Source organism: Columba livia, chromosome 9 (genome assembly GCF_036013475.1).
Source record: "Columba livia isolate bColLiv1 breed racing homer chromosome 9, bColLiv1.pat.W.v2, whole genome shotgun sequence".
Lineage (NCBI taxonomy): Eukaryota > Metazoa > Chordata > Aves > Columbiformes > Columbidae > Columba > Columba livia.
In genome coordinates, this window is record NC_088610.1 from 7,194,381 (window position 1) to 7,207,175 (window position 12,795).

The following is a 12,795-nucleotide window of genomic DNA, read 5'->3' on the forward strand; positions in this document are numbered from 1 at the left end:
TAAGGTAGATTCCCATCAGGTATCCAATCCAAAGCTAATGAGGCCAAAGTTAGGAGCCAGTGGTACATTTGACTAAGATAGGCAGCAGCAGTTAATTTTCTGTTTTGTGGCACTGAAGCAGCAACAAAATACGTCAGTAACTGCCTTGCAGGCACAGCCGTGATTTCCCCCAGCTGGAATTTGCATGCTATGAGAGGTGCTTGTGGCTAGCAGGTGATGGAGGCTTGCCAGCTCCATCCCAGTGCTCATATAGGACTGGAGTCTCAATTGACACTGCCCAGAGCCTCCCAGTTCCTGTGGGACAGTCATGCCTTGGCTCTGCATCAGGTCAGCTTGGGAGCATCCAGTACAAAACCTCACTGGCTTCTGGGCTTGACAACAACGTCCTCCTTGGAAGAGCAAAGCTGTCACTTGCAGGTGAGCTCCATCATGTCCCCTGTTGGGGTTACAACAAGCAGCAGAGTCATCAATACATAGTGGGAGCCACAGTGAAATATTACAGTGCAAGGCATGATGTCTTGCCTCAGTTCTCTTACTAACAGGCCAGCAAGAAAAATAAAGCTCTTGTGATTTATACTTGTGGAGTAATCTCCGCAGCAATGTGAAATATGATAGTTCAAATGGATAAGAACAATGACAGCTGTTACTGTTTTTGACAGGCAATGGGTTTGGAGCTTGGTGATGAATTGCATGCCGTCTGGGGTTTGTTCAGCCCACTTATCTTCAGGATGTCATTTTGTTTTTTGTTTTTTTTCTTTGAAAGAAAAACATCTTTTAAGTCCTTTGGTTTGATGTCGGAGACTTAACAGTTTCTGTTTGGTAAAGGATTTTGGTTTTTTGTGATCTTTTCTTGGAAAATAGCTCTGCACTGATTCCTAAGAAAAAGTTTTGAATGTTTATCTTGCTTTGATAAGGTAGAATAATGTTCTCTTTTTTATCTTTAATTTTATTTTAATTGGAGCTGCAACAAAGATACCTAATTATATGAGGAATTTTAGTCCTGACACATTTGAAGCTAAAATATCACTAAAACACGTAAATATGTCTGAATTTCAGATTTGTGATTATACTTAGTGAAGGGTAAACTATATTATATGTCAGATTAGACCAGACCCCGAGGTATGAAATACATGGAATTATACCCCAGTCTCTTGACCTCTCTCTGTGAAATTGTTGGTAAAGATGGAAAGGATGGAAATTCAATACCAGTGGGTGTGCATCTTGCAAAGGTCCGTGTGGTTGTCAGAGCTTTGGTTGTTCTCCTTCAGTAACAAATACTGTCCAGCCTCACTTTAGGCCTCTCTTGGAATGGGTCAAGGTGAAATACGAGTGAGGTGAAGAAATAACCCATGCACGGCTGGGAAAGGCCCTTTTGGCAGGAGGTCTCTGCTTACCCAATTGCAACAGATGAGCTCAAGGGAAAAAAAGCAACAGCTGCTTTTAACAGATAAGATTCTATGACATGGCTGAAGGTGGAAAGCTAAGTCCCAGACTGGCAGAAGGCAGTGGGATTTTAATTATGTTTACATAATCCTCATTGCACCCTTGGTTTTGCAAATGCTTTTCTAGAGCTAAACTGCTCTTCTAGAACAAACCTGTGTCTTTCACCTTGGTCACAACACTGTATGAAAATTGGTACAACAGGATCTTGCTGGACTTAGTTTTTCTCCCTTTTAGACCAGTGACATTGCTTCTTAGCTACTCATTTCAATGGGAACTAGAGCCAAGCTTTAAGTCCTTACAATTTCCTCTGCTTCTAATTTCATTGGCATCGACTTCTGACCAGTTAATCAAATGTCTTTTGTGTTGCAGGTGCCTTAATGTTTATTTTGATTAGTGTACCAGTCGCTTTTTTTAGCTCTTCGGTCTTTGGGTTGAATGAATACCAGAACAGACCTTAAACCATAATAAACATGTGTTTTTAACCTTGCCATTTATTTTTATGTCTCTCTATCCAAATAACAAGGATGTGGTTACCTGTGAAGGTAGTAGACTACTACTTCAAATTTCAGTGCACACCCACATACAAAAATATACATTGTAGAGGGTTGCAGCTTTAAACACCCCAAGATAGGCCCTTGTCTGACTTTAATGGTTGTTGTCATTGGACTGAGAGACAGCAGTACCACCTGGCTTCTTGCTTTGTCTTTGTCCTTTGATTCCAATTAATTCAGTCTGCTTCACCCCTACGGATTAACTGGCAGATTTCTTCCTCACTACTGATCCCTCAGGGGCAGTATGAAAAAAAAAAAGGATATATAATGGAGTAACCAGGTAACAGAAGCACACACAAAATATATTGAAAAGACAAAGGAAGAAATAGTTTCACAAAACAGTGGTACAAATGGTCTATCTTTACTTTCTAAAATTGGACCCTAAACACTTTTGTGGCTTCTCTTTTTTGTAGTGTGGGAAAAAGTACAAAGTCAAATGGTTTTTACCATGTGTCTTCTGCCTGATCTAATGGCAAATTTTCTATGCAGAGGATAAAACAACTATCATATATCACAGAAATGTATTTAGACATCCTTTCTATTTCTGCTTTTGCCAAGTGGAGAGTCAGCAAAGCATGGCTTGAATTATACTCTGGGGCAGGACCTGGAGACAGAGTAATCAGCAAATTAGCAGATACCTTTGGCACTAGAGGCCCCAGCCTAGTTCTTATTAACATCAGATGAAATATTCCCACCTGGGTGAGTTGGAGGCACATCAGGTTTTAAGAGCTAAATCCAAATAAGGGCTTAAACAATGCAGCCTAAGAAATGGCTAAAGAAACTCCTGCAGCAAGCAGCTTCCCAGCCCTGAGCCTCTCAACACTTGACCCTCCCTGCATTACTTAAAGGCTCTGCAGCCGTGGCTCATGGTCAGAACACCAGCAGTCTGAGCAATGTGTTCCCTTCTAAGCTTTTCCCAGGTGTGGGAGCTGGGTAACTTTATTCTGGGAGCTAGATTACTTTATTCAAGGATCCCAATAAGATCTCGTAATTTGTAGCTACCGTTAACTCATGCTAAGAACTGGTAAAATGCATCCTTGCTTTCAAAATGCTGCTGGGGAGGTATGTGATTTCTGTTAGCAGCTGTAGGCACCTATCCAGTATGTGGAGAGGTCAGGGTCAACCTGGGTGACTATGAGCCACAGTCTCCCTGCTTACAAGTGAGTGTCTGGTTCATCTGGTTTTAACACATTTGCATTCATTACTCCTGCCACTGCAAGCACTGGCACATTGTGCAGAAAGGAATTACAAGATTTACGTGGCTGCGAAGGAGCAGAGAGGAGAGAGAGCTGATTCTGCACCCAAAGGTGGAGGGGCACTCAGGTGGCACTGTCTGGTTGCTGGATTTTATGCAGTCACTTTGTAAGAGAAAACATATTAACAGCCACGGGAAGAGAATCTTCCTTTGCTTTCACTTCTTAAAAACCTTTGGAGTGAGTTTCCTCTAGGAATGCAGCTGTGAAGCCATTAACAGATTGTTCTCCTTTACAGATGCTGCAGTTCCAGCTTGTTGTGGTGCATTTGGCCCTTGTGATTACCCTGCTGCAGTGGCACTCTAGCTCAGTGCACCTTGCAGAAGCAGCTCTAGAGGTAGGTGAATGTTTCTGGTGCTTGCCACATAACCCAGCTCTTCCTTGGCTGTTCTTGGCCACAGAATGTGGGAGACACCACAGTATCCAAACAGTGTTGGAAGGTGAATGATTGATATTGACTCACCAAGGGCAAAGGAGGAACAGGACAACTTCCCCAGCAAAGAGAGGGATGCAAGTTGCATGGTTCTGGAAGAACAGACAGAAGAAAATCTCACCCAGATTCACACAACTTCTCCTGAAACACCATGGGATTTTCTGTGCATTAAAACATTGTCCAGTGACATGCAGGGAGTAAACTTCTCTAACACTGAAGGGAAGGTTTCACTCTTCTTCTTAAAGACAAACAATAGCGTGAAAAGTCTACAGCTTTCAGAAGCCAAAAGGAGATCCAAGAGAGAAGACCACCTGCACAAAAGTTACAAATTAAAGGACACAGAGTCCAGGAAGACTGAAGGAGCAAAGTAACTTGCCTAAGCTTGTGAAGGAAAGTAGAGGATGAAATGGGAGAATTGTCTCACATTTCATCCAGTGCGATATGCAGAGGTTGCACCTGAAAATACTTTCAGTGCGGTCTCTTTTTTTATGTCATCTTGACAAGAAACAGACTTGGCAGGAAAGGTATTTATGTAACGGTTTTATGCTGTAAAAAATCAAGGATCTAAAAGTTTAATCAAAGTAGCACTGTTAGGCTGTAGGGTCTTTGCACAGGTTTTTAAGATCAGCTGAGAAGTTTGATGCATACTGAAGAATACTGATGTGTCCTTCACCTTGTTCTCTGTCTTGAAGCAAGCATGCCCTGATTACACAAAATAATATTTGTTGTAGAAAACAGGGCTTCGGGAAAACACTCAAATCAGTGCTGCAGCAGCTGCAGTTCTGATGACACAGAGACCTGGTATTCTGTCTCTATCAATGATAGATTTTTGTGAAAAGAACATAAGAACAGGACATCTTCAGTGACTTCCTGATCCAGAGACTTGTGTTGCACCAGGCTGATGAGTTTTAATTTGTCTGTGAAAGAGTTTAAAACTTTGATATCTGTTATGTCCTCTGGCAATGCATTCTACCCCATCTCTGTGCGATGGTTAAAAAGCTCCTTATTTTTATTTTAAATCCACCATCTGGTGACTTCACTGGATGGACTGGAGAGCTCTTTTTCTTGAGGAAAAAATTACCAGTCTTTATTCACCTCTTTGCTGTTCATAAGTTTATAAACCATCCACTGTATCACTGTCCCCACACTCATCCCCTTGCGTATCTGAGAAGTTGTGCTTTTTTCAGTGGTTCACCATAGAAAAACTGTTGTCTACTTCTGATTATCATTTTAGATGTCTCTTTACTTTTTGTAATTCTATCATATCAATTTTAAGACAAAATAAGCAGGGCTGTACAAAGTACTCAAGAGCAGAGGCTATTTTTTATCTTCCAGTTTCAAGCATTATTGTAGACATTTATCCCTACTAACCAGAGGGGAGAGTTAATTTTTTTAAAGGCATAATTTTGTTGCAAACCTTTATGGAAGTTTTATAACACTGAAAAAGAACAGATCCTCAGCCTCACTGAGTCTTTTTTATGACCCTCAGTGCACTTGAGGCTCATAAAAAATAAAGTTTTAAAAAAACCCTTTTTAAAAGCGTTAACAGTGCTACATCATTTGTGTTATTATTGTGGTCATGTGCTCCTCCTTGTAAAAAGATCGCAGTTCCATACACTCCATCACTGGTTAGGCTATCTATTGGTAGTGGGAAATGTCACCACCACAACTATGGTGTGGACCGCAGCAGATACCAGCATATTACATCATCCATATGATGGCTTCCTTTACATTTGTACTAAACCCACTGTGTATGAAGATGGATGCTTCTGAAGATAGAGGAAAACCTGCTTCAATGCATATAATAAATGTTATGGTTAGAAATTCTGATCTAATTCTGTGAAGAACAAGTGGAACAAGAAGTCAAACGTTTCATCCAAAGAGAAAATTATTTGAGCTTGACACCTTTGAGCTTTCACAGAATGGCTGCTGCCCTAGATTTTTCTGTTATTTGCAAAGCAAATATTTCACTTTGATTTGTTTCATTTCTCTCTTGATAGACTCCAATATTTTCAGGTATTCTGGATAGCGAAGTAGAGCTTAGTTTTGAAAAGGTACTAAGCCTAATGTCATAACTAAGGTTCAAAATTCTATGTCGAGTCAACACTGTTCTTTCCTCCTCCCCACATAGTGCTACTGCATACATTCTTTGAATGTCAGTGCTGAGCAAGTTTATTTGGGGATAGTTTTTGCATAACAACTAATTTGTCAGCTTTAGATGAAAAAATCTGTATACGGTTTCATTACTATTTATTAGCATGCATTAAAAAAAAAATGAAAATTGTTTTGCTGAAAAATAGCAGGTTGGATATTAGAGTCTGGTAATGGTGGTCGCTTTTTTGAACAGGATGAAATTACTCAGCTCATGCTATAAGTGATGCTAATCACACTGCTAAGATAGGGATAGTGGGCTGGCCTACAAAAAACTGGCTTTGTGAAGTAATACATTTTTATAATTCTTGCAATAATAGTGAAGGCAAGTTCAATCCTATTAAAAAAGAATTCTCAACCTTTTATGGCAAACTTCTCTGAGTGGAAAGTGGCCGTGTTTCACAGAAATAACTTTGTTTTAAAACATTGGCCCAGGTTTAGTATCCTAGTGCTTATGTATTTGTAGGACTGCTGCTCTGACACTGGTTCAAATGGGGTTTTTTTTCTTTTTCTGGAACTTGAGCAGCAAGTGAATGTCCCCCTTTCTTTTGCAGCCTTTGGAGCCTTCTGCTGCTTTGGGCATGGGAACACATCCCACTGCCAGTGAAGAGAAGTCAGCTACCAACCTGGCAGCCAAACTGTTCCTCCTTGATGACCTGGTGTCTCTGGAGAATGAAGTGACTGAGACCAAGAAGAAAAGAAGTTTCCCAGGCTTTGGTTCCCCTATTGACAGGATTTCTTCAAGCTCCATGGATGCTAAAAGCAAAAAGAGGTAAATTCTTAGATGCTTCTACCAGGCATAAAGTTAGAAGAAGGCTGTTGGTAGGTGTTCTGGATACACGTGGGTTAGCTTTAGCCACCAGCAGGTTTACTGTTGTGAGGTGCCTCTGATCAGTGCACCAGAATCTGTATAGAAACTATCCCAGTTGCATGGTGTGTAATCCTTCAGCTGTGATGCTGCACTAGTTCATTCACCTCCACAGTGCCATGCAGCTAACAAAGATCCTTCAACCATATGCATTTTAGCACATTTCCTTCCACTGTTGTGAAGCAACATGCAGTTTAAAACTGCCTTTTTAATCATGCAATTATTTAAAGCAAAAATATACCTGAGGTTCAAAAGCAGAGGAGCAGGGCTAGTTGCTCCTTGGGTAAAGAGAAGGTATGGTGCTATGCATGTCTGGAAGATGGAGAACATACCATGTAAATGGGCAGACAGTTAATAGAATGGGCTTCAAGAACTCAGTCAACTTATGATAAACCAGGGTTTAATCAATACAGCAGTACAGCAATACCTTCACAGTATGCATTTGAAGATAAGCATGTTTAAAACAGGGCTAAGCAATGACGCTTGATATGGCTGGGGAGAGCCAGGGAGTTTGGGGCGAAGCTCAAGGGGCTGTTTGCTATATCTGAAAGAGCTTAACTGTCTTGTTCCCTTTTTCTGGTAACTGTCTTCTTTTGGATGGAATCCCCAATGCCACAAAGTATTTAATAACATGCTTAAAGCTTAATCTGGAAGTGGAAAGTATTCACAAGAACTAGTCAACATTACAAGTATTTTTTTTTTTTTTCAAACAGAGTTTTGCAATATTTTCTTGTTTTTCCATTTATCCACCCAGTCTGCTACTAGGACTTTTTGACTGCAGCCAAAAGTGATTAAAGATGAAATTCTTAAAACCTGTAAAACTATTCTGTTCTGTATATCTCCTCAAGAGATCAGCTCATTCTTTGTTTGCCTTTTTGCGTGTTTTCCCTTTTCAGGGGAAGAAATACAAGGCCATTTTTGAAGCTGCAGTGCCTTTTTTTGTAGAAGTATATGGTATTCCCAATTTGTCTCTTACCTTTTAGGTGGAAATCTTGCTTTCATTCTATGTGCAACACAAGGGCGGAGGGGTAGGGGGAAGAAGAAAAAAAAAAGAGAAACCACATGAAAAAGGGAAATTGTGGTGAGAATTGTCTAAGTTTTCTAACAGCTTGTCTCCAAATAATGAGGTTTTCCAAATGAATTCTATACTGCACAAAATTCCTCCTTTGCCAGCATCATCAGCATAGTTTTCAGTTTTGTGTTGACTTTATCACTTTGAGGGAACTGATTAGCTTTTGAGTTTAGGATGGACTCATTTATTAGAGCCATCTCAGCTCTCTTGATTGCCACATTGATAGTCAGATACTACATGGACCATAGGGCAGATGAGTGCTACCAAACAGCAGAAAGGCTGGGTGTTTAGGTGGAAATGAGCAGAGTCTGCTGCACTTAGAGGAATAAAGGTGAGGACTGAGCACCCTGTCACTGTCCTGTACACAAAGGATGACAGCCCATTCCTGTACCAGCTGAGAGGGTTAGCTTTAGAGGCCAGATAATGACCTTTGAAGTGTGAAAGCTGTTAAACAGATTCAGCCACCTGAAATAATACAGTGAGTGCAGTGCCTGGCAACACAACAGAAACTTTTGGGAAATTACAGTTGAAATATAAATCCGCTTAACACGTTGTTGTGGTACCCACCAGTTAGAGGGGGACCCAGATCCTGATCTTGCTCATCAACACCAGTTTATAAGGCAAGGGAAGAGCATCCAAGAAGACATGAGTCTTCGGAAGAGGTAGATCAGACAAACAGAGAGAAAGAGGCTCTGGGAGTCTTAGAAAAGTCTATTTTAAATAGGCAACATCACTTTGTCCCTAGTAAGTGCTGGAATAGGCACAGTCTGGTTTGGAAGGTGGAAGTGGCTGGGGAGGGAGCGGTGACCGTGCTGTTGTGGCTCGGGATGGCCGCAAGAGGGGAAGCTGCTCTGCTTGTCTCCTGCCCCCGTGGGTGTGAGGTTATGATTTCCTTCTTTTTTTAACTACAGAGGATGACGGTGTTACAACTAACGATGCAGAACCCCCTCCATAATCCAGTCTGGGAAATTAATTCCCCTTTTTGTCAAGTCAGGCTCAGTACAACTCCAGCAGCCCAAGACTTGCCTCTCACCAGCTTGTGCCTACGCCCAGGGAGGAAAGAGTGTTGCCCTTGGCTTTCTTTCCCTGCGGCTTCATGCAACAGTGCTGAATATGTAGGTGTTTGAGGAAGGGACAGAGAGTCTCCTTTCTTTTATGAATAGCAGTTAACCTAAGAATTACTTATTTGCTACCAAATAAAAGCAGGGATAGTGGATCAACGTCAGCCATTCTGTAAAACAGGTGCAACTTTTGTCTGTTCTTTTGTAAAACAAGTGAAGCATCTTATTTTTAAACACTCACATCTCTGGCTGCTCCTGCACAGCTGTTCTGCCTCAACAATAACGTCGTTAGTTGGATGAATCATAGACGTAGTAACTTTTATTATTCCTATGATGTCTTTCCACAATTCTTTCCCTCCTTCTTTGCTCTTTTTCTCCCACGCAGGAAAGTGGTTGAGCTGCCTAAGAGACGGTTTGGAGTTCCTCTCGACCGGATTGGAGTGAGCCGCCTCGGCAACACCAAGGGTTAGCGGTTCCTGCAAGTAAGCCAAAGCCCGCCGGGGGTGGGCAGGCTCAGGGAACATCCCTACTCTCAGTTGTATGGAGGTACTCAAGTCACGCCAGTAGGCTTAGAAAGGGCTGCTTGGGGAATTATGGCTTCTTATAACGTGGATTGTGATTTTCAGTTTAGCTTGAATGCCCTAAATCAGAACTTTGTACTCCCCTACAAGAAACGAGTATTTCTAACATTTTCCACCTCCTGTAGATCAGCTGGCAGTGTGTTTGTCCACGCCTTGCACTGCTGACATAGGAAAATCTAATCTTTACTGCTTTTCTTCCTACAGGTGCTTCTGTTCTGAATGACTGATGCTGTCTTGGGAACACTACAGAATTAGAGAAACTGCATCACAGCGTGTCTTGTCATTGACTAATGATTCAACACTCAAGGAATTGACCTCCTGCAAAATCTGTTTCACATTGTGTTTTACAAATGTTTTTTTTCCAAATAATAACAGATTTAGTTTATCGGGTCAGAATGCTGTCACAGTCATGCACAGTGTCACTCAGAGGAGGGAATGGAATATATGTATATAGTTTAATTGCATGGCATTTATTTCTTAAACTTGCAGAGAACTTAGATTTTTTTGGATTGAAAATAAAACTTCCAGAGATGCCAACAGCAGTCTATGAAAAGCAGTCAGTTTGCTTTGCACATTTCTTTGAAGAGGGTGTTTGTTTGGTAGATGAAGGGAGGATTTAACAGTTATGGGACAAACCTAGAATTTATTTGAACTGCTGTTTGGGAGAAGATGCCTACTGACTTCACCAGGCATTAGTCTGATTAAGAACCACGACAATATCTTAGTATTTGTCCTGATGTTTTTAGTAGTCTTTCTCTTATCTCTGCACCATGTTGTTGTTTTTTTTTTTTTCATATGGCAGATCCTAAAACATGGTGAGACTTCTAGTTTCCTCCTTAAGCTGATGAACACATTTCACTCCTTCCTCTGCATAACATAGGATGGCATCCAAATATGAAGTCATCTACTTCCGAGGCCATCTGTATAATATGCCTTATTTTAGCCTCTTGATGAGCAAAATCAGGCATCCAACTCTAAAAGTTCTCACTCTGGTAAAATGTAAACATGTCCTCTTGCTTCATTCCAGGGTAAAACAGGTTATCTTAAATCCTGTTTCATGCTTTTCACTTTTTTCCAGGTTATAAAATATAGTTGAAAAGAGCTGTTTGCTGACATCTCAATGCTTGGATTCTTAGCTGACGTTTTCTAAACCTCACATGCTCCTTCTTGGACTTTGGTCCATGTCAGCTAAATTATTTGGATTGTTATTCTTGGGTATAAATCATCCTCAGATGCCTCAGATGCCAAAGAAGATCCATTGAGAAAGGGATTGTGCAGGACTAAGAAAAAAAAATATTCTTGCCCAATACACCCTGTGTTAGGCAGAGTGTAAGGCCGGAGACACGAATTAAGTGTTAATTTCCTGATCTTATGTGGGGCCACAAAGCACTTTGCCATCACTTAGAAAACTGAGGAAAAATACAGGCAGCTACAGGGAAGGAATCAGAAGTCAATTAGTCTTTGAAGTTAAAGCTGTTTCAAGGATTGGGATATTGGGGCAATTGCCCCAGTTCAGTCCATGGTGGGAGACGGGCTCCCACTGAGAAGCACAGGTATCATCCAGTCCATGTCTGAGGGGGGCAGTGCTCAGCCATGCAGGGGCCTTTCCAACTTTCCTTCTTGCTGACAGCCATGCTCTGAGACAAGGGCTGGCCCAGACACAGAAAGTTTGCAAGAAAGTTTGCTCTTCTTGACATCTCCAGTATAGGCCGATGCTGCTGAGACCAGCTGCACAAACTGGGGAATCACATCAAGAGGTGGCCCCATCTTTCCCAACATGCAGAGCCCTCTCTGCTGAGTTAAGGGATCATTTCTCCTGTGGTGGGTGAGCTGTCAGTGCTTGTGTGTGAAGTGAAGCACTGCAGATGCTTTCCAGACCAATCTCTCGAAAGCCATAGGAACTCCATGTGTGGTCATCTTGGGTTTTTGCTCCCTGCTTGCCCCCTCGTCCCACTGCTCCTTTTCTGCTTCTAAACTTGCACCTGAGGGCTCTGAGCTGCATACAGGGGGTGCATGTAGACTGGTTGACTCGAGACAAGATTTCTTGTCTAAGAACAAATTTGCAAACTCAGCCCTGGACAAGCCCAGACCCTGTTCTCTGCTGTGCACTGCCACCACCCATCCTGAGCCTGCTCTGCGGCTTTGTAAACAATGATCTTATTTCACTGGGCTCATCCAGACAGTCTGCAGATAATCTGCTTGCGAGGCAGCCATACGTATGTGGCATGGGCAAATTATGGAAGTGATATACACCTGACTGGTCATACAGCTGTCTATCAAATGCTGCATGGACAGTCATTGCATAGCATATTTTGGGAGACTCTGATCAGAGGAATCCGGTGCTAACACAGCGGCTTCAAAAAGGCGCTGCTGGATCAGAAAAGTATTTAACAGTTGGCAGGTATTTGCCTGAGCTTCCAAATAAAGAAGGGTTCTAAAGCCTGTAGCTGTGTGCAGGAATGTCCTCCATTTGGTGGGTTATGTGAAGGCAAAGCAGGACAGAGGTGTCTGTGGTCATGTTGCTTGGAACAGGGAGCTGGAAGCCTCAGTCCTGCTCTTAGCTCACACCTCACTGTGCGGGTTACTTTGGAGAGTGCAGCAACCTTTCTGTTCCTCTGCCCCATCCACCACAGAGCACAAAAAGCACTCTTTCAAATCCATAAATTGGCAGGTACTGTTTAAAATATGATGATGTCTGACAGGCTGAACACCACAATATGTTTTCATAGGCACTATTGGATAACCTCAGTCAGCATGCATAGCATGGAGGTCAACAAATGTGAAATGAAGATTTACTACAGCATCTGTTGCATGCTAGATTTGCCCCGTGCTTCCTATTTGCAAATCCATTCAGATGCCTGTGAGGATTTTATGCTAATAAATCAATCTGCTGTATCAGAATATCTAAGGGAAAGCCCTTTAATTATTGCCTGTGGATCATTAACTTCAGCAAGAGTGATTGCCCAAGAATGAGCAAGGTGTGAGCAGCCATGATGTGGAGGTGACACCTGAGTAAGAGGAGAGTTTCTGTTCTGCACATTTAGCAGATAGGATGTACCACACCATGTGGCCTAAAAATCACTGCTAGCAGAGTGGTGCATTGCACTCCAGGGAATTCCTGTGTCTAGAATGACAGCAAGCTGTTAAATAGTCACAGTCCCTGTATTCCTTTTGGTGACTTGCTGATGAGTTGTCACACCAGGTGGGGAAAGCATGGCTACAGCTCACAGGTAACAGATGGAGCCCGCTGCTCCAGTCCTTCATTGCACTGGGATTTCCTGCGAGCTGAAAGCATCTGAGCGCAAGACTAGCTTGGGGCACTCAGGGCAGCTCTTGTAATACATCTGCCTTTCAGCTAGAGCAGCTAGCTCTCAAAGAAAGA

The 12,795-nt window shown here is 42.1% G+C and overlaps 1 protein-coding gene across 5 annotated transcripts in view; it reads left to right on the forward strand.

The window, feature by feature from the left end:
- OSTN (osteocrin) overlaps positions 1 to 12,311 on the forward strand; it is a 102,909-nt gene extending 90,598 nt beyond the window's left edge. For 4 of the 5 annotated variants that reach the window (XM_021280608.2, XM_021280607.2, XM_005513209.3 and 1 more), the window contains exons 2-5: positions 3,486 to 3,584; positions 6,386 to 6,603; positions 9,218 to 9,314; positions 9,618 to 12,311. In XM_021280608.2, coding sequence (XP_021136283.2) covers positions 3,486 to 3,584; positions 6,386 to 6,603; positions 9,218 to 9,302 — 402 coding nt within the window. In that variant the 3' untranslated portion in view covers positions 9,303 to 9,314; positions 9,618 to 12,311. Of the gene's footprint in view, positions 1 to 201; positions 418 to 3,485; positions 3,585 to 6,385; positions 6,604 to 9,217; positions 9,315 to 9,617 lie in introns of those variants that run through there. The other variant, XM_021280606.2, reaches the window with a different exon arrangement.
- Positions 12,312 to 12,795: the final 484 nt, after the last annotated feature.